Raw genomic sequence first — 25,475 nt, forward strand, 5'->3', positions numbered from 1 at the left:
ATTGCAGATAGCGATGCCCACAGCACAGGGATGTAGGAAGAGTCCGTGGCTGCTGCATGAAAACTGCACCGTAGCACGTGATGCAGTAAACTTTGCATACGCCTCCTCCCTTTTCTTCTTCCTGTTAATCATTATTATTCTCTTGTTATTGGCATTGTTATTTCTTATATGCTCTCACATACTCATGTCCCCATTGGTCCCAGATAGATATTTACTGAGTTTCTTTAAGTCACAATAATTTCTATCACTTGTACTTCTTTTTTTAAGGCCCTGTCCAGCTTGCGAGTGCTTAAATGTGACTGAACAGGTACAGCTTTTCCACCACCCACTGTAGCCATCCTCTAAGCCTTTTTCCTGTATTATGTCTTTCAATCATTGTGAGAATTCTGTAAATAGTACTTTTTATTTCTACCTTATGCATGAGATACTTGAGGCCCAGAGATGGAAGGCAGCTTACCCAACGTCACACAGCTAGCAAGTGCCGGAGCCAGGATTTGCACCCAAGTGGGCATGACTCCCAAGGTCAGAGCTCTGTCTTTGTGCATGTGCTCGTCTCTTTGAATGTCATGATCTCTCCTCTAACAGACACCTAAGAAGCTGGACATGGGATCGGTAGAGACATTGGTTTTAAAGAAAGAGCTGTCAGCGCAGAGTGGTCAGTGAAGTGTCACTGGGTCTCAGACTGAGACCATTTTTCTAGAATTATTCATTCATCCACTGAGCCAGTATTTACGTAACGAGCGTCAGTTTTGTTCCAGGTCCTGTGTTGCGTGCCGAGCATTCAGTGGGGGAAAAACCCTCCGTGTCAGAGTCCTCGGGGAGCGTTCCGCCTGGTGGGAGAGACAGACACTAATCAAATGCTTATGTTTTGCAGTATAGTTATAACTGAGATAAATGCAGCGACAAGGGAGCCTGTCCTAGATTTGCAGGCAGAAGCGGGTCAGGCGAGGCTTTGCTAAGGAAACAATATTGGAGCTGAGCATCGGATAACGGGGAGAAACCCGGACAGGGTGCCTCCTGTCTCTTCGAGCCCTGCTCCTGGAGCCTGTGCGTTGCAGGTGACCTTGAGCCCTCTCGGGTTCCACTTGCACCCCGGAAGGAGTGGGACTTTCTGCATCACATTTCTGCAGAGACTGGGCCTCCTTTTATGTTCAGGGTTTTATATATATATGAAGTTTGGTGGTTTCTACATGGATGAGATCCTTCGGTCTTCTTAATAGCAAGCGTGTGCCAGGCCAGCCCCAGACACTGATGGATTTGGGTAAACTTGGTTCGTGTGAGCTCAGGAGCATTTGCTGAGAAGCCTCATTCCTCTTGGTGGAAATAACTCTCTGGCCATCTCCGCTGTGATGGGAAGGAGCATTTTCATCTCCCAAACAGTTTTGTGCGATGCCCATAATCGTCCGGCAGTGGCCATCCATTGCTGCCGGCCTGTTATCACTGAGCCGGACAGAATCTGTCTGCAGGAATTCAGAATCCTCCTTTTCTCTGATTCCCTTTGCCCTGTGTGGTGCCTCTAAGGAAATGTCACAGACCACTGGAAATCCCCTCTTTAAATGGTAGGAATGTGGAATTCCCTCGGTTCGTGGTGGGGTAGGAAAAGGAAACTATTTCAGACAAGCTGCGTGGCTGAGTTGGTGCTGACACTTCTCTCTTTTTGCTTGAAATGAGCCCCAGGGCCCCAGCCCCAAAGCCAAGGTAGACAGACATCTCTATTTTCTTAAAAAACTAAGATGCAGGCTAAATATCAGATCAATGTAGGAACCGTAGAGTCACAGAGAACTGGATTTGGATTCTAGCTTTGCTGTTGACTCGCGGTAAGACCTGCAGCAAGTTCTTTTGGATTCTTACATGCCTCCCTAGTTGGTCCTCTTCAAAAGGCAAATAGTGGTTGCTGTGCTCAGAGGGGCTTTTGCAAACCAAGTGCATGGTAAATGCTTAATATTGGATAATAATAATAATAGTCATTTATATTATCCAATACTAGTTGGATAAGAAGTGAATTATTTATTTAAAATTCCAATTGATCTAAATAAATACATAAATAATGGTGATCATTATATAATATTATGTTAAAATGTTAATGGTAAGGTTATTTTATTATCATATAATTATAAAAGTAATACAACAATCTAAATAAATAAATATATAAATAATAGCTGTTATTATTATTTACATATTTATCTAGGTTGTCATTGTTATTATTTGCCTATTTATTTATGCAGAGCCTCATGGCTCTGTGCGTGGATCCATGCGGTTGAGTTTGTGGGCCTTAGAGTCTATCAGCTACTCAAACTCAACCCTGCCGTTGCGGCCGCGGCCGCTTCTCAGTGAAACTTCGTTTACAGTGAGCCGGGCCGTGAGCCGGACTTGACCATGGGCCCTAAGTGTGCTGGCCCCTGGTGTCAATGCAAGCTCCTCCACTGGCACTGTGGCCTGGGCATGAGCAACCTGCTCCTGCGGCCTGCGTGGGTCTTACCTGGGTAACTTAGCTGCCAAAACATGTGCCGTGAATCTCAGAAACCCACTGGGGCTGGGCCTGAGTGGCGGGCTCTCGCCAAGGCGCGCTGTGTCTCCTGCTCAGCCTCAGAGCAGGATGTTCCACGGGGGGCAGGAGTGGCAGGACGGGAGACACAAAGGCTGTCTGCAGCAGCAGCTGTCATTAACAGAAGACTCAGGGTGGAGAGGCACAGCAGAAGTGTCCCCGTCACTCCTAGAACAGAACTTCGCTCGGTGACTATCTCCAAGTGCCACTTTTTTTTTTTTTTTTTTACTCAACCGTGTATTTCCAGTGCCTCCTCTGAGCCCAGCCAAAGGGAAGTCTCCTCTCCGGTTATCCAAGAACACCTTGATGGTATTCCCCAGCTGAAAACACATACCTCTCTCCTCTCACCCCAATCCCCAGAAAGTTCTAATTGGACGGAGATGGAAATAATCAGGTCTCAGGTGTATGTTTCCTTTCAAAGGGTTGCGATCACCTGCTTTGAATTCAGTGTCCTGTCGTATGTACTCGGCGGGGGAACAAAAATAATATCAATACACCTTGGAATTTCCCTGGAGTTCGACTTCCCCTTTCATACTGGGTCTCACTCAAGTTTGGAGCAAACTAGAAAGAGCCTCGCTGCCCTGCACACCCCCTGCTACCTCCGGCGGGTTCAGATACGATCTCTCCGAGCAGGCTGAGCTTCCTCTGCTCTCGGCGGCCTTGGATCCGGGAGTCTGAGGCTGGCTTTGGAGTACACGCAGTCACATCCTTTTGACAGACAGTGCAAATTAAAAGATCCGGCGCGGCCCAGGAACTGGGGACCCAAACTTGCCCCTTGGGTTTTCATTTACAGTTAGGCGCTGCAGACACAATTATTGCTGACAGGGACGCGGAGCTGGTGGCGGAGTGCGCGTGACAGGAGGCTCATGCCAACCCGTAATTGGGAGGATTATTTTTAATCAGAACATACCCTACAGCCCAAACATTAGAAATCTCCTGTAAGGCCAAGACAGGAAATTAAACACACCAACAATAAAGCTCAGAGGGGGGTGGGTGGCGTGCGGGGTGTAATATCGTTAGTCTCTCGGAGGTCCCCGGAGCTTCGGGTAGAAGTTTGCTTCCCTAGAGAGGGAGGGCGGGAGGAACCTTCCACGGAGCAGCCACAGATACTGTACCTGAGCCCTTGTCGAATGGGCACGCACGGCCAAATTAAAAGCAGCAGACAAATTGATGTTTATTGCATTTAAACAGTATGGCAAGTCAGCATCCTCGGAGTAGGAGCTACAGTTGTATTTCATCCGGAAGAGAAGAGCCCCTGCCAGTTTCCTGTTTTCAGCAGTTTTTAATGAGCACTTACTACATGCCAGGTGCTGTGATGGCCTCTGACACAGGGCTCTGCTGACAGCCATCTGGGTGATCCCAAAGTTTTGGCAAAATTTTGCAAAGCATATTAAGACTTTGTTTATCAGAAGGACTGTCGTTGATCAAGTAGATGTAGCTCTTGGCCCTGGGCCGTGTGGCTTGATAAACATTTATTTAGTAGCAATGCCAGGCATTGAAGTCGTGTAATCCTCGCATCAGCTCTCCAAGGAGGGCATTAGCATCCTCATTTCTATAGATAAGAAAACTGAGGCCCTGAGAGGTCAAGGAAGTCACTCAAAGCTAAATGAATATGATAACTGATTTTGAACCCAAGTCTATGCCCAAAACCTGTAGGATGTCAAACCACATGTCAAACTGTGCTGTTAGCCCATGAATACGACGGGCGCAGCCTGGGGCTGTGAGGTCTGACACTCCGGCGTTGAAGGCAGAGACAGGTGTCCACGAATGATGAGTCTGTAGAGACATTAACCGGATTCTGAGAGAGGGGACGCGGGAGCTGGTCACTGAGCTTGGGGACTCGGTGCGGGCTTCCCGAGCACATGAAGAATAGGCACACGCGCACCGGGCTGAAAGGGAAGGGACAGGATCCCGGGCAGAGGAAGCCACCGGTGCAAAGGCACAGTGCCATCAGAGAGGCGAGGGCATTACGTTTCCATTAGAACTTCGGGCCTTCGGGTTTTGTTGTTGTTCGGCTCAGTCACTTATATTCAGCATATATACGGGGAGAAAAAGAATCTCTCTTTGGGGAGCACTCAACGCAGAGCCCAGGCATGTGGCGCAGGGATGGGCTGGGGAGCAAAGAGAGATGATGTGTGTGTGTGGGGGGGGTCACTCCCGGGGTCAAAGGACATCCCACGCTGTCCTTGCTGTGCAGGATGCTGGCCCACGATCGCAGGGGAAGGTGGCACTTGCACCCTTGGCTCTTCTGAGACTGTAACCCACGGGTTTACAGTGGAATCACATGCTGGTTCCGGGTCTGGAGCTCGGAGCGCTGTGATCCTGCTGGGAACCCGGGGAGCTGACTGCGGCTGATGGGACAATCTGGCCGCAGCGGTGGTCGCTGGTCGGCAGCCTCGTGGCACGTGGCCAGGAGTTATGGATTCCCTTGGGGACGGTCTCTGTCTCCAACCCAAGGAGGCATCATGCACTTCCGTACCGCTTCACTGCTCTCATCACGGGCGGGATTGGCACTAACCTCTCCGCCCTCACCAAATCGCACGTCATACTCCCGGGGTGGGACTGCCTGTGAGGCCCCGTGCAGTCCGCTGATGCAGATTCAGGGCCCTTTCGTGGACAAACTCCAGACTCCGGGACCAGGTCGGGGCTGCTGGGAAGCTTGGAGAGAGGCAGCCGGTCACAGTCCCTGGCATGGTCAAGACGCAGTTAGCTCACCTGACTCAGGGCGGGTGGAGAATCCCTGGCTAGGTGAGGCGCCACCCTCTGGGATCCTGTCTTACACGTGACTCGGGTGCTTGCATCAGAAACCCGCTCAAACCGGCTCGAGACCTGGGGATATTTCTCCCACAGCACCGGAGCCCAGGAGTGAGTTTCAGCACTAAACGTAGGGAGGGTTAGTGTGCAGTCCCATGAGCCACCTGTGTCTTGAACAACAGGCAGCCCCTTACTCCACCCCCTCAAACCCTCCCCCACGGCCCCACCACTGTCCTGGTCTCCCCTCTGCTTGTTGCTTCTTCTGCCGTTTTCTGCACACGTGGCAGAGAACAGCGACCCCACAATTACTGAGTTCTCAGTGCCAGAACCTGAAAAACTTGAGTGCCTTCTACGTTCCTAGTAGAAAATTGAACCTAGCTAGGGTGAGGGTTCGTCCCTGTTCAGCACAGCCCTTACTAATGGAGCCAGGATCTTGCACTTCAGACCTAATTTCTGGGACTAAACTAGACGGAGATGGGTTTGGGGGAGGGAAGTGACTCTTAGAGAAGCTGAGTAGTCACCCGGAGTATGTCTAAAATTAGAAATAGAGCGACTAAGCTTATCTTTCATTCCTCCCTCCCTTCCTCTCTCCCTGCTTTCCATCTTTCCTCTGCGGGTAAATACTTTACTGGATGCCTTCCACAGCCACAGCATTGTGGTCGGACCTAGAGTGAACATGGTGCACAAAGCCCACACCGCCCCTGCCCTCATGGAGCTAACACGCGGACAAGATGGGCAGACTGCGATCAAACAATTTTTAGTTGCTTGCAGAACGATAGCTGGGACGGGGCTGTCAAGGGAAGACAGTGGGCTCTCGAGACCAGGTGGTAGGGCATCCCTGAAGGGATTGGCAGTGCGTGGGAATTAATCAGGTGCCGAGAGCAGTGTCTGATGCAGAGGTGGCCAGAGTGGCAGCCCGTGGCAGGTGCAGGTGGGTGGTCCTTGGGGCCAGTGCACAGGCATTGGGGACGTGTGACTGCCTCAATCATAAATGAATAAGGCTGGTGCTGCAGCTGGGAGCGTGAGCAGGACGTCACACTGTGTCATAGGGTAGAGCCTGAATGAAATGGAAGCCAATAATAGAGGGTTTGAACAATCCAGTAACACAGTCGCACTCATGATTTACAAAGATTGCTCTGCCTGCACCCTGGGGGGGCCGAGGGGTGTGAATCTGGAGACAGAAGAGATCACACTGCAGTCACCTGCCGGGAAAGGCCAGAAAGCAGTGGACAGCAGAGTCCATGGAAGCAGAAACCATGCAGTAGCCAGCCCTGTGTGGAGTCGGGGTTAGAAAGTTAAGCCACATAACTGGCTTGTCCAGCGGTCTTCAGCATCAGTGCTTTGGAAGCCATTTGTTTGCTGTTTTGTGCATCCAGTTGGGCTGAGTGCTAAGAGGAAAGTGACTAACGCATGAAGCCAGCATTCACCTGTGTCTGCCCAACTTTGTCCCACGTCCTCTGAGTTTCCTTTACCTGCAGCTCTGTAGCTCCTGTGCAGTCTCAGCAGGGTGAAAATTCTCCCCAATTCCACGGGGGCCCATAATCCTCCCTGGTCGAAAATTGCTCTTTAAGTAGTTTGCAAAAGTAATTGCAAACTCAGGACAATCTTAGTTAAAAAAAAGAAACCAAACAAACAAACAAAAAAACCCCACTACATCATTCCTCCGGAAATCCAGAGAGCATCTTAGGATCTTGTTGCTGTCTGTTACTGCTGCTAATTAGTGACCATTTCCATTCTCCCTATGTAACAATGATTCTCAGCTTTAATTTGTTTTTGTAAAATAATCCACCTAAAGGATTTGGCAGATTCTTGTTAGTAGAAAGGAGAGGGCTATAAAATGCTTTTCCTCTGTAGGTTGGATTAGAACATGTAAAGGTGTGAGCACAGCACTGACATGGATGTGAAATGAAGTGTTATTACCTGGGCATCCAGTACGGGAGCACCAGAGAAGGCTGGTTTTTTCTGCTGCTCAGAGAAAACCTCTTTCTGGAATGACAGTCAATGTCCTTCCTTGGTGCTGTAATCATGTGGGTCAATGAGGAGTCCCTTCTTAGGCTGCCCAGTGTAGCGAGCACCCAAGTGGCAGATGCTAAAGCTACAGAGGCGAATTAGACGTTGCCCTTGCCCTCCAGGAGTGCCCAGCCTGGGCAGGTCCAGTCCAGAAGGGCTGCTTCTGATAGAAGAATGCATGAAGGGCCACAGGACCTCCCTCAAAATTCAGTCCAGCTGGAAGAATCAATGAAAGCTCCAGAGAGCGAGCTTGGGTGGACCTGCAAGAATGAGTTCAGAGTGGACCAGGTGAAGGGTAGTTGAGGAAGAGAGGATGTGATCAAAGGACCCGAGGAGTTTCAGTGCCTTCTGTCTTTTAAGTGGTTCAGTGTGCCAGATCTTAGAGTGCAGGAGTGTGGCAGGGGCAGAGGAAGTGAAGGGAGTGGAGGGGCAGGGCTTGAGAAGGTTGAGTTTGACCATCGTCACTATCATTATTTTAAATAAATAAGAGGATCCATGAAAGTTTTGGTACGGAGCCTGGGTTGTACTAAGGGTTCAATGGAACTACCACTACTACTACTATTATTATTAGGGCTCAGATACTCCTCCAACTGAGGCATACTATGAACTTATAGAAGAGAACCCTGTGCTTTGACTATTTCCTAACTGTCCTAAAGCTTCTTCCCAAATCATGTTGTTCCCCTTCATCTGGTTGCATTCTTCCCATCTTTAGGATCTCAGCTCCACTGCTACTTCCTTGATGGATCCTTCCCCAGTATCCCCAAACAAGATCTGTCTTCCCCACTGGAGGCACCAAGAAGACAGTGCCTGCATAAAAGAAGAAAAAAATCTTGATAAATAAAAAGTAAAGTCTTAAACTAACACTGACTTTATGCGAGGCACAATGCTAAATGCTTTACCAATATTAACTTGTAATATTCACCTCAATCTTTTGAGGCAGGAACTATGTATATTTCCATTTTAAAGTGAGGAAACTGAGTCAAAGAAAGGTTAAGGGAGTTGGCCACGGAACAAAGTTAGAAGGTAGTAGAGCCAAAGATGATTGGAAAAATGGATGCATGGATGGTGAGTGTATTTATGTATGTATGGGTTGATGGATAGGTGGATGGATGGGTGGCTGAGTGGATGGGTGGACTGATGGGTGGATGGGTAAATGGGTGGATGGATGGATAGGTGGATGGATGAGTGGATAGATACATAGATGAGTGGGTGAATGGGTAAACAGGTGCATGGGAAACAGATGTATCACTGGTCTTTGTTGACACTGGTTCATGGGATTGATCATTTTTATTAGTTAAAAGAAGTTGTAGACATTGAAATACAACACAAAAGGCTACTGAAGGGTGAAACCACCAATTCCACCACTTCGTAGCTGCGCATACTCTTGGGTCTTTCTCTCTATCGGTCCTCTTTCTTTTCAATATTTTAAGAACCCCTCGAAGGTCTCAGAAGCTCTAATTTATCAACACCAGTGGACTTACCAAATATGAAGATGACACATATAATGTATATATACATACCATACTACATATAGTTCATATATATGTGATCGTCATATATACGTATATCTATATGTATCTTCATCTATCCATCACATTAAGAAATGGTGCATATTTTCTAAACACACCTGCAAATAGTGTTTAGAATTTAGCTTTGACACTTGTGAATTGCATTAACTCTGGGTATAAATTATATCTGTACTTTACAGAGTAACTCAGTGAGCCCCAGATCAGGACTGCAGAACCTGCAAACCAGTCCCATCTCTGCTACATAGCTTAAGTTTCCCTCAGAGAGGAAGCAGCTTGGTGTCACCCCCTTGGATATGGGATACCTGAAAGTCTTTCAGGTCTATTAGGAAATCTTGATTTTTCTGGTTGGATATGACCTTTCCCCCAGCTCACTGAATTATATGGGATGATAATGGCCATTTGCTGTTCCGTTTGCTGATACTTGGTTTATTTAAATATTGATGAACATGAATCTTACTGCTTCTGACTGGGTGATGATAGCCATGTTTGTAAAATTTACTACTGGCGGGATACCTCATATCACAATTCTATTCGTTGTAAAATGAAGTCACTTCCATCTTTCCATGATAACCACTTTATCACGTGAATGAGCGTTACTGAATCCTGCGGTCTTAGAGTTGAAAGGAAATTTAGCTTTTGTTTCATTCAACCTAACTCCAAGGAGGTAAATCCACAATAAAATCTCTGAAATGCCACCCCCGCCCCCCAGGCTTGCTTTGAGCACATCCTGTGACAAAGATCTCACCGTGTAAGAGTACAACAGTATGTTTCACCACAACATGGTGTCTAACTGCCCAAGTTCAAATCCAGCCTTCACTGTGTACGTGCTCGCTTTGTGCGAGTACGTGGGCTGTCTGGGCCTCAGTTTCCTCTTCTGAAATGGAGGAGGTGATAACCCCTTCATTACTGGGTGGGAAAGGATTTAGTGAAAATATATCGAAGGACTCAACCATGGTCATCATCACCATTATCGGTGCTGTTAAATTCACAGCACAGTCGGAACCTATTTTAGAGGTTAGCCAATGTTATTATGACAAAAAAGGTGCAGGCACAATTCAAGAGTGCATTCCTTGGGGCTAACGCCTCTCCCTCTTTTCTTCCTTAGGAAACGGCTCAAAGAACTCATGCAAGTGGAACTTACAGCTTCCTTGATCGGACTCAGCATTCAGTAAGTGTGACCCGTTTTGAGCATTCATTACATAAATGCATCCATTTCTTTGATCGTGTTCTCGGTGAAAAGCTCTTTTCTGCAAGCCTGGAGTTCCCATAAAAACTTTGCTGCCTGCCTTTGCTGCATCTATCTTTTCTGCACCACTGCGTCAGATTCAGAGGTAAGGAGAGGGCTTGCTAGGTAGGGCCACCCTCCCAACTAACCCCCCACCCAAACAAAAAGATCCTGGGAAATGTGACAGCTTATCAATGAGTTAACCCCACCATTACTATATTAGCTGAGGGTTAAAATAAGACATGGTTTTGCTTTTCTTCTGTCCCCTAAAGGTTTCTCATCAGGAGACATTCTGTTACCATCACTTTTCCTAGTCACATGACCCTGCAAAGTAGAAGGAAACAACCAGCAAACACAGATCGGTTAGTGAGAGCACATATTTCTTGAGGCATTTAAGAACAATTCATTTTGCTCTTTTCGAGCCAGACTACGTGACTACTATATAAATATTACTTCCCAAAAGAAACTCTGTACGTTAAGATGCTGGGATACATTTTAGAAATTTCATTTGTTTTCAGCAAGTAAGCACTTTTCCACCGTCTGCCTTTCTCGTTGCATGCAAAGACTTTATTTTTGGTGAAGCCAGCAGTATTTTGTCCAATTTTTCCAACTCTCTCTCTCTCTTTTTTTAAATGTATACACTTAGCATTTGGGATAGCACCTCTATAAAGTCTCTGATATCAGCTCTTCTCTGAAACAATTCTATCCGTGAACAGTGTGTTTCAGAAATACCTCTATAATCATTTAACAACAAATATCAGAATTTTAAAAGGCTAACTTCAAGAAATATTTTTTTTTAATATAGCTTTCTTCGTAGGAATTCAGAATTACTTAGGGTGCTCTACTTCTGAGAGCGCCCCAGTGTAATTTGATACATCAAATATCAGCCCGCATTATAAAAGAATAGGTAGGATTGGAGGCCATGGGACTCCAGGCCTGGAAGAGGCTGATCAAAGGGAATTTTTTTGTCCTCAGTGGGACTGCACGACTCCCCTTATTGCAGCAGAATTTGCATATCTGAATGGAGAGACGAAGGAGGCGGAGGGAGAAAGAACTAAAAAAGATGGTGCGTTCGCTGTCAGCTACATCAGAATGACTTCGTGTAACCCTGATCAGCGAGTGCTTGTATCACACAGGAGATTAGACTCGCAGCTTTTGTTCCTAATAATAAAGGAAATTCCATCTCTAATTCCCTACATGCCACTTCTTCTCTTCTCATGCCTTTGAAGTTCAGGCTGCAGCCTTTCCCGAAAACTGGGTGGTTTTGTTAGGTAGAAAGGGAGGGGCTGTTTGGCATGGAGTCCGTTGGAGTCTATTTGGTGTAACGTTAAATATGCTTGTTAATTGACCTTTCTCTGTCTCGGGCAGCATCCTTCTCCTGGATGCTTGTGCAGTGCTGGGGCAGGCAGAGGAGGGGTGGGGGAAGGAGGGTTTCCGGAACGGGCTTTCAGATCGTCCGTGACCCTCCCACCCCTCTGCCTTCCGAACATGATACAAATTACTGCTTCTCAGGAAGAAATTCATGTTCCAACTCTGCGTTGGGGCTGAAGCTTCTAACCTAGGGGAGGCTCTGGTCCCTGAGATAATTAGTACAGTGTTGCAAGGGAGCTCGTGTTAATTTGTATATGGATATGTATTTCCGTATCTGTAACTGCAGTCTAAAGAGAAGAGAGAGAGAGAAAAAATATTAATTTGCTGCTCCAAACCGGCAAGCAGATATGATAATTAAAAAAAAAATTAGAAAGGAAGAAATGGAAAAATGTCTCATTGGGGGCAGATTAGGGCTGCTGCCCCATCTGTGTGTGCCTGGTGGGTTTCAGTGCTTTCCTTGCATCTGCAGCTTCTCTGGTAGAGTGAACCTCACTCAACTTCTGGAGCCAGGAGGTCCCTTCCACTGGGAGGAAGATGGCATTCTGGGAGGTTGCTTGGTTACCAGGAAGGCAGAAAATCTGGCGTCTAAGTTAACCTCATGCCTGGGTTTGTGTGTTCTTCACCCATAACACGTGGCACACATGCTGGTTGATGAAACCGCCCAGTCACTTGCAGGGATTTTAGCAGGAGCAATGACTTACCTGTTGGATTTGGCTCATTATGTCTAAGCTGGTGTTGTGTTGTGTCCATTGTCTTGAGAAAATCTATGTCCATTTTCCTGCTTCCAAATTCTGCTTACCTTTCATTGTTTAATTTTTTTCCAGAATGTCCCATTTGTACTGGGACCCTTTGGGCACAGATTGGTCAGTGTGCATGGTAGAAAGAGTGAGCTCACAGGAGCCAACTTCTGTTTCCTAGCTCTCTGCGTCCCTCTGTGATCTGTGCTGAAAGGAAAGCTCCAGAAAGCTCATGGTAGTGGGGTCATGGGTGGAGCATAAACCTCAGAGGAATTTCCTGCAATCTGTAAATTTAACTTCCAGAAGAAAGGCGTCCTTTACCTCTGGCTCTGTTCAGATTACAGTCTCATGGCATGCTATATCACATCTATAATTCAATCGTTGAGCAGAAATCAATTTAGCATTTGTCTTTTTTTATTTTTGTCCAGTGCTGTCCAATAGAACATTTTACAATGATGAAAATGTTTTTATTTCCCCCCCAGCTTTATTGAGGTGTTATTGACAAATAATAATTATATAGATTTAAGGTATACAGTGTGATAAGTTGATATACATGTACCTTGTGAAATGATTAGCACAATCAAGCTGATTAACATGCTTATCACCTTACATAGTTACCTAGCTAAGCAAGCAGATAAAAATACTCTTTATTTGTACTGTCCAATATGTTAGTCACTAGCCAGATGGAGCCATTGAGCACTTGACATGTGGCTATTGCAACTGAAAACTAAGTGGTTTTTTTAATATTAGTTATTTTTAATTAATTTAAATGTAAGAACTCAAGACTTTATGAATACAGAGGCAAGGTCTGAATCGCCCACCTTTGTTTGTGCCCAGGCTGATACTCGCCAGGTGTAGATCAATCAGGACACTGCTTGCTTGACAAACTGCTGCCGCCCCAAGCCCCGAGGGTCCTCCATGCCCCGCCGTCCCACATGCCCTGTCCTCTTGCACTGACCCTTGATCAGAACTAAAGCATTAATGGTCGCCCAGGACCTCACTCCAATGCCACGGCACGTGTCCGTGCTAACTGGTTGGTGTCTCATGTACACTGATTGTTCAATAGTGTATCACCTCTGTTTACATCTGCGGTATGTCCTGTACTGCTGACCCGTCGTAGCCCATCGGTACTGGATGCATATGATGATGGTCAGGTGGATGGCGGGATGGAGGGATGAGCAGGTAGATGAGAGCATCTGACCTCCTGATGGAGTGTTGTATAAGTGGGAGAAGCATAACATTAGCATTAGACGGGAAACCAGTTTGGGTCTTCCTGATGGCTAGTTTTTGCTCACTCCGTGTTCTTCAAAGCTTCCACGTCTGCTTTGATAGGTCTAGAATAACAAGCTCCAAATCCATCACTGAATTCTAATGCTCCATGAAACACAGATTGCTCTACATCTTCCCTTCTGTCTGTCGCTTCTGACTCCAAATGCATAACACTTTAAATCAGACCAAACCCACCTACCCACTCACCTGGAGATGCTACTCTCTTCCTACGTGCCTTAATCCCACACTTCAGTCCTTGGCATTGTTTTGTTCTTCACCCACCACTAAGTGATGAGTGAGGTTTTGATCTGGGTCTTCCAAGAGCCGTCTTTTTGCCCCCTCTACTGGCACATTGCTGCAGGTCCTCCTTACCCAGAGTCAGGGGACGCTTCCCAGGTAGTCTTCATACCTAACACCATCCTGGATTCCACCCAACAGATTGGAGGATAAATATTCTTGAAACATGCATAGCATCTGGTTAGTTGTATAATACGCTAGTCCCTATCTGACACTTCATCTAACGCTTTGTCTTCTCTCCGTGAATTTCTAAATACCTTCTCTTCCAACAAGGTGAGTTAATCTCTTGGTGTGTACACGTGTTTAATTTCCCAACTCCAAGCACTCGCTATGCTTATTCCCAGCAGCTGGGATATCCCTCCCTATTCTTCTTGTCAATATGTCTGCATAGATCTCTGTCCAGCCCTCCGGATAATGAAGTCTTCTCTGTGTACTTCATTCCTAGATTGCCCCTTGTAGGATAAAGAAAACACCAAGCCTTTCAAAGGGCAAGGTTGACCCCATGCTAATGCTTTAGAAGCCAGAGCTTGGTGGGACAGGCAAGAGTAGAACAGTGTGAGGGTGAATAGAAAGAGAAAGAGCAGTGCTTGCCTTCCAGGGAGGTAGCATTCTCTCCAGTTAAAAAAATCAGCAGATGGGCTGGAAGTGGAGGAGGTCAGGAGGCATGAGCTGGAATACAGGAGGGAGAGAGAACAAAAGTCGGGGTGACATGGGGCATTAGTTTAATGGATGGCCAGGCATAGGGTGGGTCTGATGCCAGCTGCATTTAGAGTCCCATGGTCTAGAAGGATACAAAAGCTGTAGCCTCATCTTGATAACGCTCACTGACCATCCCATTTGCTTTGTCACTTGACTGTCCACCAACCACCCCGCACACTCTTGCTGTTCACACATACCCTGCATGCATCTCTCCTCTCTCTTAAGCTGCTGCCTGGTGGAGCTCTGTCGAATTGTCTCTTCTTTTCCTGCCTCCTTTCTACGAGATAGGGAGTAGGAGCTCAGGGCACCCTTTTGGATTGAATGGGTATATGAGCATGGAAGGAGAGGGAGAGAGAGAGAGAAAAGGCAGAGAAATAAGAGAAGAAGTACAGTTCCTGCTGATTCTTTACTTTGATGACAGAGGATGATAAGAAAGAATGGACATTAGCAGCGGGGAGGAGGGGATGGGTAAAATCACACCTACAGGGTCCAATGCACACTATCCAGTGATGGGCACGCTTATGACTTTGACTCAAACTTTACAAAAGCAATTCATATAGCCAGAACATGTGTACCCCCGTAATATTCTGAAATAATAATAATAAAAACGAATGGAAGCTATAGGAAGTTTTGTGTGACAGTAGGATAGGTAAGGAAGAGGGAAGCCTGGGTAGCACCCCACTCATCATGCACCCTAATTAGCATTGTTATTATTTGTGAACAGTCTGTCTTCCCCACTGGACTAGGGGCACTATGAAGGTGTGGTGTGTGTCTGTCTCCCCCTGTATCCCTAACACCCGTAAAAGTGACAAGCACACATGTGTTTTGATTGAATTATTTATTGAATTGCATGAATGAGCTCTGTGAACAATGGTCACACTCTTTGTGCTTTGAGACCCTTTGAAACCCTTCTTCTGTCATCCCTGAGTGCCCACAGCCCGCCTCCAGTCTAGCTCAATTTTTGAGAAATGAAGAGAGACAGACACCTGTCCTGGCTACATGGACTGACCACATGGGTCTGAACAGCACGTTTAACCAATCTGACTTCAGTTTCCTCATTGCAACAGTAATAGTGAGGGATTGAACTAGAGTGGTCTTTAACTAGCGCCCCTTCCAACTTGGGATTCAGGAAGTAAACTAGAAATACGAAACCGAAATCCTCTGCCATAGAAGGGAAGGTTGAAGCCAAGTGTCAGTATCTCAGCCAGACAGCGGTGGCCCCTCCCTGCCCCACCTGTGTACAACAATGAGCTCATTGTCTCCTGGACAAGAGGATGTACTCGGTAGATTTGCAATGAATACAGTACAGACATTTTGCTTTCTCTTTACTGTATCACTAAACGGATATTAATAGAGTGTGATCCATACTCATGGGTTGCAGGGAATGGGAACGATCATTGGCTGCATCCCCTTCCGTTGGCTTTAGCACATGAGAGGTGAAATCTTTGTGTTCATCCCAATCATTCATCAGTCCCCAGTCAGAAGACGAAAGGCAAACAGTGACAGTATTTCTGCTATGAATAAATCCCTCCATGGAAGCTAAAGAGTAAGTAGACCTACTTGCGGTCTCAACTCAGCATTAGAATGGAGGTTGTGCTGTGAAGATATTGGTGAATCTGAAATCGCCTAATTCCTACTAGCGATTCCTGTAGGAGTCTGAGGAAATTACAAAGGACCAACAAGAATTTTGGTGAGATGGCTGGTGCATAAGTTATGGAAAGAAGGACGTTGGTTTCTCCAAATGCAGGTAGCTACAGATTTCTTCCACCTTTTGAGAAGCACTGAAGCAAAGGGACAAACGTTCTCCATTCATAGACAGCCAGAATAACTTGTTTATAAAACACGTGGTTAGCATTCTTCTTGTCTTTCAAGATTCAGCTCGGGCATCAATCTTTGGTAATTGTATTTGTACAGCATTTGCCTGTGCAGCCCCTGTTCCTGTCGTACCATCTCTGTGGTCACCTGTGTGTATCTTCCCCACTGATCTGAAAATCACCCATTTTCATTTTCTAATGCCTACAGTGTAGCTGCCCTATTTAAATAGGGGCAGGAAGAAGGTAGTTTACCTTCTATTTAAAAGGGAAAAAACCCCATTTCATTCAAAGACAATGTGTCAAGTGAATGTGCATACACTCCTTTACTTGAAAGTTGCCATTATCAGCCTCTCATTGTGGGAAATAAACTTCAGTATCACCTTAAAGAAAAAAAGAAAATATGGCTAATTTGAATTCAGGTGATTTAGATTCTTACTTCAGAAAAATACTAACCCTACCTCCATATGTGCTTACAGTTGGCACTCAGTAAATGGTAACAAAGACAACTGTGATTGCTGTTCAGAGCATTTACATTCTGAGAAGGAATCTCCTCTGCTACCAGCTGATTTGTGTGCATGTGTGTGTGTGTGTGCATGTGCATGTGTGCATGTGTGTGCATGTGTGCGTGTGCGTGTGTGAGCATGTGTGTGCATGTGTGTGCATGTGTGTGTGTGTACACACGTGTGGGTATGCATGCATTGGCACATTGGTTAAATCTTACTGGCCCTCAGTCTCTCTGTTTAAGAAGGATAAATTATCTGGAAGAACTGCCTTTGGTACATTCCAGCTTAGGTTGCTATGACACAGATATGTAAGCCAACATTCTTACCCTGGTAGTGTCATCATTCATTCACTCACAAAGAGCTATGGAAAAATTTTGGTGTTGGATTCTTGCTGGGTGCTGAGGATATTTATAGTGAACAGACAGGCATGGGGTCCTAAACCTGTGATAAGATTATAAGACAAAATTTTAAAGTAATAAAATGATCCAAGTCGTATTAACTGTCATTCGCCAGCCCATGACACAGAGGACTCAGAATATAAGGACGAGATTAGTTCCATCTCAGATGTGGGAGAGGGCTGAGGAGTATCCCCGACATATGCAATTTCTTCTCTCTCTTTGTCCCAGCCCAGGAATTCTTTTTCTCAAAGCCGGCTGGCCCTCCTCGGGGCCTTCCTCCCCCTTCCCGAAGGACATCACCCTCTCAGGGTTGTCTCCTCCTCCGGCAACGGCCAGTCACACTCGCAGGGGCGGACTCTCCCAACCGAGTCCATAAACCTGCACTCCGTGCAGAATCGATGCCCATTTGCAGCCGCTAATGCATTAATAACAGGGACGTCCGTGGCCGTGACCTACCTGAGTCATTACACACTAATCATAGCAGGCAATTTCGAGCAGATTGACTAGTGAGCGGTGTCGTCCCCGGCGTCCAGGCAGGAGGACACACGGCTGCCTTCACAACCCCTGAGCAGATGGCCCGAGAGCTGACTTGCACGCTGCAGCCGGTGAGGGTCTGGCTCCAGGAAGGGGGATCTCCAAGCTGTCCCACCTAGCGGCTCTGCTCCACCTGCCCGCCTTGCATTTCGGAGCAGAATTCGAATCTCCCTGACCTTCCTTGTGCCCATTTGAAACTTACCACCCAGAAAACTCTCCAAAGACGTGGAGGAAATGAGATCCACTCCCCCAACAGGCACCACTGTCCTGTAGCCACTTTAATGCCTTCCCTACATTTCCCTGCCACTCTTGTCCATATTTGTGGCCCAAAGCTGTGTTCTTCATAGGCTGGTGATTTGGTTGTTATGATTTCTTCCCTTAAATTTTAGCTTGAGCCTTTTTTTTCATGTGCTTCTCTCACTCCCTACAATCATAAGGGCTACACAATATATCATCAGGATGTGAATTAAAATAAAATCTTAAGCCACTCCAGCTGACTGAATGGACCTCCTCCTGGCTAAGGGAACCCCAGAAATACCCTGAAGCTGAGTTGTGGCCATGAGAAGGGAGGTCAGACATGCCTCTTCATGCCCCCGTCTCTTCTTGGAGACATCCTCTGTAACTCGTTAGCAGACCTAAGGCCGTGAAGGACCATCTTAAGCCACACCTGCAGGTCAGCAGCTCATCACTTTACTTAGCAGATCACTTGAGGCTGGGTATGTGTCTGGTATATATGTCCGGTGGCTTGTCTCTGATGAACAGGTTTTCTTAACTTAAAACATTCAAACCTTTAGACAAAGCTTCATTTCTTTAACCAATAACAAATAAAAAAAATCTTTAAACCCACCTTCAACCTGTAATGCCCCACTTGGAGATGTCTTGCCTTTTTGGGCCAAACCAAGGTATCCCTTCCATGTATTGATTTATGACTTTACGTGTAATTCTTGTCTGTCCGAAGTATATGAAGCCAAACTGTAACCCACCCACGGCGAGACCACTTACTCGAGGATCCTTAGACATCGTTTCCTTGGCCGTGGTCACACATATTCGGCTCAGATTAAATAATTTAAACTTCTTTAAGTTATTTTGCAGAGTTTGTGTTCTTTTCCATTGACAAGGGTGATGTTTTATTCCTTTATATATATATTCATAGAACATCTTGGAGGTTTCTGCTCTTTTCCTTAACACCGGTGTCACTAGAGTTAATTCTTGAGGACTGATGGATTTTCATTTCCTTGGAGTGAGTGCCCGAGGATACACACTCCTGGAATTATTCATTCAAGGGAAGGAAGCTTCTTTATGACTTTGGATACATATTGCTAACTCATTTTTTAAATGGATGTGGCTAATATACGGTCAGCTCATTGTATTTTTGGGCTTTCTACTCTTAGCTGCCTATTGTTTATTTACCCATAATGATGACTCAGACTTTATTCGAGAGGACCTAGGCAGTGGGTTTGAAATCAGAGTCAAATAGAGTCTTTACCTTCAAGGAACTCACAGAGGAGAGTTAGACAATAACACATTGCTCTGTGACATCCTAACGTTGGAGGAGAAGGGAAGCTTCGGAATACATGGATCCCAGCACGGGACATTATTTCTGAGACAGATGCAACCCGGGAGCCTCTCGCTTTGACTGATCTGGGATGAATATCGTGTCATTTCTTGACAGGGTTTTGGAGATTCTGGAAATTAAGGGTCTTGTGGTTCTCCAGTCCCATGGGTCTGTATTCTATGCATGAATTCATGTATGAGGACTTGGTTATGTGTGTTGTGTTCTCACTGTGGTTTCATGGGGCATACACGCCAATAACAGCTTCTGAAAATTCTGTTGGAAATGTGTGAAAGTTGTGCATGGTGAAGTCAAATACTCTGTGATTCTTTTGGCTGTGTGCGCCCAGTAGACCCAGTGGGCACATTCACTTAGATTCCAGTGGAGGAAGCAGCCGTCCTGGTGGGAAAAGCACAGGCTTTGAGACAAACAAGGGAGGATTCAAGACTTGGCTCCCTACAAACTTGGGAAAGTCACTTCATCTTTCTCAGCCCTGCTTTCCTCTCCTGGAGGGAGGGTGACAGTAGTGACCCATAGGTTTCTTGTGAAAATGAGATAAAAATTCCATTGTGGGGGGAAGTGGACAACTGTTAAGGGAAGCCTTTTGGGATAGAGCGTGGAACCCCAAGAGCAGAGCTCCGGCAATGGTCAACTGAGTGGTGGGAACTGCTCTGTTTTCATTAGAGGAGACTTTGTGGCACTTCTGATGAGGAAGAAGAGAGAGGAGAGGAAATGAGAGACAAGGACCCCCGCAGCAAGTGTCCAGGGGTTAGCTGATCTTGTGAAGGAAGTGTCCCAGGGAATCAGTGGCTGTCTCTAAGGTGAAATTTGAGGTCGTCTGCTTTGTGGCGAAACAATACCCCATCCTCTGCTCCTTTCACCCTTCCCCCCTTCAAAGTTAACCTCTTCCTTCACAACTCTTACCCTCAGCATGTTTGGAGAGTGAGGAATTTATGGAAGGTATGTGAAGTGCTGCATTCCTGCCTGCATCCCTGAAATGGAAAACAGGTGTTGCTCTTAGTCATTATTACTGTAACAGATAACACGCTGGAAATTTGCTCCCGGGCCAGGCCATGAGCTAAGCATTTTACATGCATCACCTCATTTCATCTTCGTAACGACCTAGTGAGACAGGTCCAGCTAATTATCGCTGTTCTATTGAAGAGGCTGCGTGGGCTGCCCAAAGCCAGGCAGCGTGCAGAAGGTGGAGCTGAGTTTGAACTCCAGCCGTCTCAACTCTGGAGTGCACACCCTTGGCCACTCTAGTAAATTCTCTCTATATGCAGGTCCCTGGGCCAGAAGTCCAATGGGGCTGCAAGTGCCATCACAGAAATGGTGGCAAGGGCTTTTGTGTTCATGAGGGTGTGATTTGAGGAGTATGGTGCCTGAGAGACCGCAGAGAATGTCCGGGTTATATTTATAACTCCACCTCTTCAAAAAGTAGATGGAGTTGGTGATGGGTATACGATTTTTTTTTTTAAATAGCCTTCTATTGTAGAGCTTTCCTTCTTCTTTCTCTTCTTCTCCATGCAAGGAAAGATGAGAAACATGAATGCATTGCACTATAATGTTCGTGTATACGCACGTGCGTGTATATCGTTTAATACTATTAATATTAAAATATTCTAATGAAGATTTGTAAGGAGTGGGGAGTAAAGGAAGAATAACAATTTCAGTCTAAAGTTAAAAGAAGGCCTTGTTATTCAAAGCACATGGTCCTGCCGCTGCATGGTGGTGGCTGGCACAGATTGCGAGCTCTTTTCTTGAGGCTGACTCTGCAAACATGGTGTTTTGAAGAACTTTGAAGGGGCTACACCTGCACAAAGGCTCCTAAGAAGCCTGATACAGCAGCCTGCGGAGCGCTGGGCTGGAAGTCACTGATGATTCCGGTCGAACACTCTGTTCCCCTGTGACAGCTTTGATCAGGGAGACGGTTGGGGGTGAGGAATCAGAACTGGGCCCCACTGTTCCTGTGATCCTCTTCCTCCTCTGTTCCCCGCAGAATTGTTCTCTCCCTGCATCAAGCAGGTGACTGGAGCAATTCATTCATTCATTCACTCATTCATTCAAAAAATATGTATCGAATGCTCTTCTCTTCCAGGCCTGCTGCCAGATGCTCAAGGCGCAGTAGGACTCCAGACGAGCCTATTTCCTGGACTCCTGGGTCTTACATACTCCAGAGGAAACATATACTAGAGAAATAATCATAGGGAAAAAAGTGTAATTAACAATGGCAGTTGAGTGCTGTGAGGCACATGTATGATACCAGCAAATGCAGAGGATGGTCATTTAATTTAGGTGGTCAAGGAAGCGATATTGAACTTGAGACATTCTAGGGAAAGTCTTCGGGGGTAGGGGCAAGACATGTGGTGCTTTGGAGGACTTAAAAGAAGGTGTGTTTGGGACGGGGCGCTGGAAAAGGGCATGTGATGGAGGTGAAAGAGTAGGTATGGGGGAGGAAGCCGCCCAGCTGCAGATTTCGGTGTGATCCTAAGTGCCGTTGGGCAGCTATTCAAAGATCTGAAAAAGTAAAGAACATAATTATACTTTTTTTTTTAAATTGCTCTGACTACTGTGTTGAACAAGGCTTTAAGAAGAGTCCAAGTGGAAGAACAATTAAGAGGTTTGAGGAAATAATCTGGAAGGGAAGGGTGACATTGGCTTGGAATAGGGTTGAGCTAAGGGGATGGAAAGAAATGGAAGGATATCTCTCTCCCTCTCCCTCTCTCTCTCTCTCTGTCTCTCTCATCCATCTACCTGTTCGGTGTTGCATAAAATCCAACCGTTTGCTCAATTCTCTGGCAGTGTCAGTTTCTAAGTTCTGCAGCAGTCATGAGATTGTTTTGGTTTTCATCTTTTCTTTTTAAATTTATTTATTCATTTATCTGTGCATGTTTTTTTTGTTGTTGTTACTCCAGGAATGGAGAAATGATTTCTTCTCCCCGTATTAAAGTTGTCTCGGAGGTGGCCCGGTTGGTTCCGGGGTTTTCCGCTGTCTCCCATTTAGCCTGGGATGGCACCGTTTGCTTTTACATGGTTCTCTCGTGCATCGAAGGCTGACATTCTTAATAGTTCTGTCACTCGCGTTACAACAGGCTGCTGGAAAGATACAAGCGATGCCTGCAGGAGATAGGGCTGTCCCAGCGGTGTGCGTAACACCAATGGGGTGCGAGGGAGCAGGAAAATAATTAGTTTCGTTAGATGTAAATGGCAGACGGATGAAGAAACTGCTAATATGTGGATGCCCGGAAGGAGGGGTGGCCTGCCTCCTTTAAGGTTTGGGGAAGAATAATTGAATGAACGGCTATGAACATAAAAGCAATATTCAGAGATTCTTATGCCAGCGTAGAAGGCGGGAAGAACTCAATTCAATCAGCCTCCATTTACTAAGTGTTTATTGTGTACCTGTCTCTGTGTGAGTCATTTTAGCTAAACAGAAGGGGAAAATACTAGTAATACGTAAATAAGACTTTAGACTCGCCACGGGAGTTGGGATTGCAGAACACACAAATGCTTCGAGCAAATATTAGAGATGTTGAGTGGCAATTGTAAGCCACGTGAATACGCAAAACTGTTAGGGATAGTAGGGCAAACATTGCATGTAGGAGATACGACGCTCCGTGACTGGGGTTAATTGATTTAACCTCTTCAAACGTTAGTGCTTTCCTTAATAAAATGTTCATCTCACAGCATGGAGTGTCATTCTGTCTTCACACACACACACACACACACACACACACACACACACACACACACCTGGTCATTGTCCCTCAGGCCTGCGTTTCTGGTGTTGGGAGCAGGAAAGTGTGTGCAGATTAACACCCTCTTCTAGCCATTTGGTTTCTCAGAGTCTATTATTTTAGTGAATTTTATAGAATATTCTAGATCTTCAGAGAAGAGTAAGTCAGCATAAACCGTGCCATGGGCTAGAAAGGTAGATAGGTTGTGGAAAACCGGTAAAGATAAATCCTTTGTTGATTATGCCTATCAGTTATAAATAAGTTGTAGGACATGTGCAATCAATATATTAGCTACACCTTACACAAAGCATGGGCCATTCTAGCAGATCATAAAATCTTAATGAAAGTATTGATTGTATTTCATTATTGATCCAAGGTCATGCATTTATGTTTCTGACATTCTTCCCTGTGCAAAAGTCCTGTGTATTGTTTAAAGCTGTTTTTTTAATTTTTGTGTTTTGTTTTTTTTTTTTTTTGCATTTGATACTTCTATTGAGTTCCAGGATTTCTTCATTTCATGTCTGCTTTTTCATTCAGTGTTTTTTCAATCTCTCTTTATCATCCTAATGTCTCTTTTGTCTCCCAGTCTTTTACACCACTTGCCTAATTTTTCATTAGCCTGTCATCCTTGGGGTTTTCCAAGTTTGTTTTCTGAAATGGTCTGGTCATTTCCACACATCTGAAAACTCTTAAAATTTTAAATTGAATAGCAATCAGAAATGGTTACAAACTTGTTTTTGTGTGGGATTAACCCTCTGCACTCGGATGTCGAGTGTGACTCCACATGGTTAGCCAAAGTTAGAGAGATTAAAATTACTCTTTGAATGTATTAATAATTTGAAATATAAAAAATTCCAGCCGGGCGCGGTGGCTCACGCCTGTAATCCTAGCACTTTGGGAGGCCGAGGCGGGCGGATTGCTCAAGGTCAGGAGTTCGAAACCAGCCTGAGCGAGACCCCGTCTCTACCAAAAATAGAAAGAAATTAATTGACCAACTAAAAAAAATATATATACAAAAAAAAAATTAGCCGGGCATGGTGGCGCATGCCTGTAGTCCCAGCTACTCGGGAGGCTGAGGCAGTAGGATCGCTGAGCCCCGGAGATTGAGGTTGCTGTGAGCCAGGCTGACGCCATGGCACTCACTCTAGCCTGGACAACAAAGTGAGACTCTGTCTCAAAAAAAAAAAAAAAAAAAAAAAAAAAATTCCAAATAAATAAGGTTGTATGAAAAGAAACTCCAGTTTTTTATTCTACTGCCGCGCTTTGTAAAATCTGGGGTATTTAAAAAAATTAAATCCCTAGTAGAATAAAGGAATTGAGAAACAAGCAAGCGAGTGCAAAGAGTTAAGTTTAAAATGGGTGCCATATGTTTAAAGTTGCATATCATAGGCATTAGAACTTGGTTTTTAAAATATATAAATGCTTAGAAATCTGTAAAAAGATGCTGCTTATCATTTGTACATTTTATTTACTTATTAGTAGTCAAGTGATAAGATTTTTCGTATCACTAAATGATTTTCAGCTGCCTCATTAGCTGAAGAAATAAAAGAAAAAGCACCCTATGCTAATCCTTAGAAGGGCATAGCTACTTAGTACCCTGAGGGCTACAGAACAAAGAAAATGTATTAAAATTGTTGTTTTTAGAGTGTGTGTTGGGGGGTGAGAAACAGAGTGAGTAGAGTCAGGAGGATTTTTCTAGAGAAAGATTTTAACAGTTGAATAAATTTGTCTTGATTAAAGAAGGGGATAAGAAGTTGGAGAGGAAATTTGAGTATTACTTTAGGGCTGTTGAGAAAATACTAGCTAGTGGAGCTGAGGAAGATAAGGAGAACTTGTCAGCCACTCCAGAGAAGTAGTTTTATTAAAAGTCAACGGACTATGCCAGAATGGTGGTTATATATTGAGAAATAAGATTCAACCTCCCGTGGATTTAGGCACTCTCAAATCTGCGTGTCTGGATTGGGTCAGAGGGAGTTTTATGTCCAGGCTTCACGAAATAAGACTCTAGACAGAGGGAAGGCAAATAGATTTCTTCTTGCTTGCCAATTCTGATTAGCAAAGGCTCCCTGTGGTTTTGTGGAGGAGAATTCATCTGCGCTCAGCAGGAAAGTGCCGTGATTGATTAGCAATGTCTTGCAGGGGTACAGGAAGGGGAAGTGGTGGCACGTCTGCCAAGTCAGGAGAGCATTTTCCCCAGTGCTCCAACAGGGGAACGTGTTTGCTCTCGGAGCCTGTATCTGCTGGGTTTGGTGAATGAATTTTGAGACAACTTAGTTTCACATTACTGTCAAGCAAGAGAGAACAGTGTCATCTTAGAGTCTCTAGAGTAATATTACAGTCCCGTTGGGGATACCTATTAGTATTTCTAACCAAACCCCCTTTCAACGTGACAGTTTAATTGTAGGGAATTTTTCCTGCAGCTTTGTTTAGGGAATACTGTTTGCCTGGGGTTTAATCAACTTACGCCATTGGATTCTGCAGCGGATCTCACTGACGTT

At 45.4% G+C, this 25,475-nt stretch overlaps 1 protein-coding gene across 15 annotated transcripts in view; it reads left to right on the forward strand.

The window, feature by feature from the left end:
- RBFOX1 (RNA binding fox-1 homolog 1) overlaps positions 1-25,475 on the forward strand; it is a 1,966,619-nt gene that overhangs the window by 817,243 nt on the left and 1,123,901 nt on the right. For all 15 annotated transcript variants that reach the window (XM_075995067.1, XM_075995066.1, XM_075995073.1 and 12 more), the window contains one exon: positions 9,944-10,006. In XM_075995067.1, coding sequence (XP_075851182.1) covers positions 9,944-10,006 — 63 coding nt within the window. The remainder of the gene's footprint in view (positions 1-9,943; positions 10,007-25,475) is intronic.

The sequence above is a fragment of the Microcebus murinus genome, chromosome 19, assembly GCF_040939455.1.
Source record: "Microcebus murinus isolate Inina chromosome 19, M.murinus_Inina_mat1.0, whole genome shotgun sequence".
NCBI classification, from domain to species: domain Eukaryota; kingdom Metazoa; phylum Chordata; class Mammalia; order Primates; family Cheirogaleidae; genus Microcebus; species Microcebus murinus.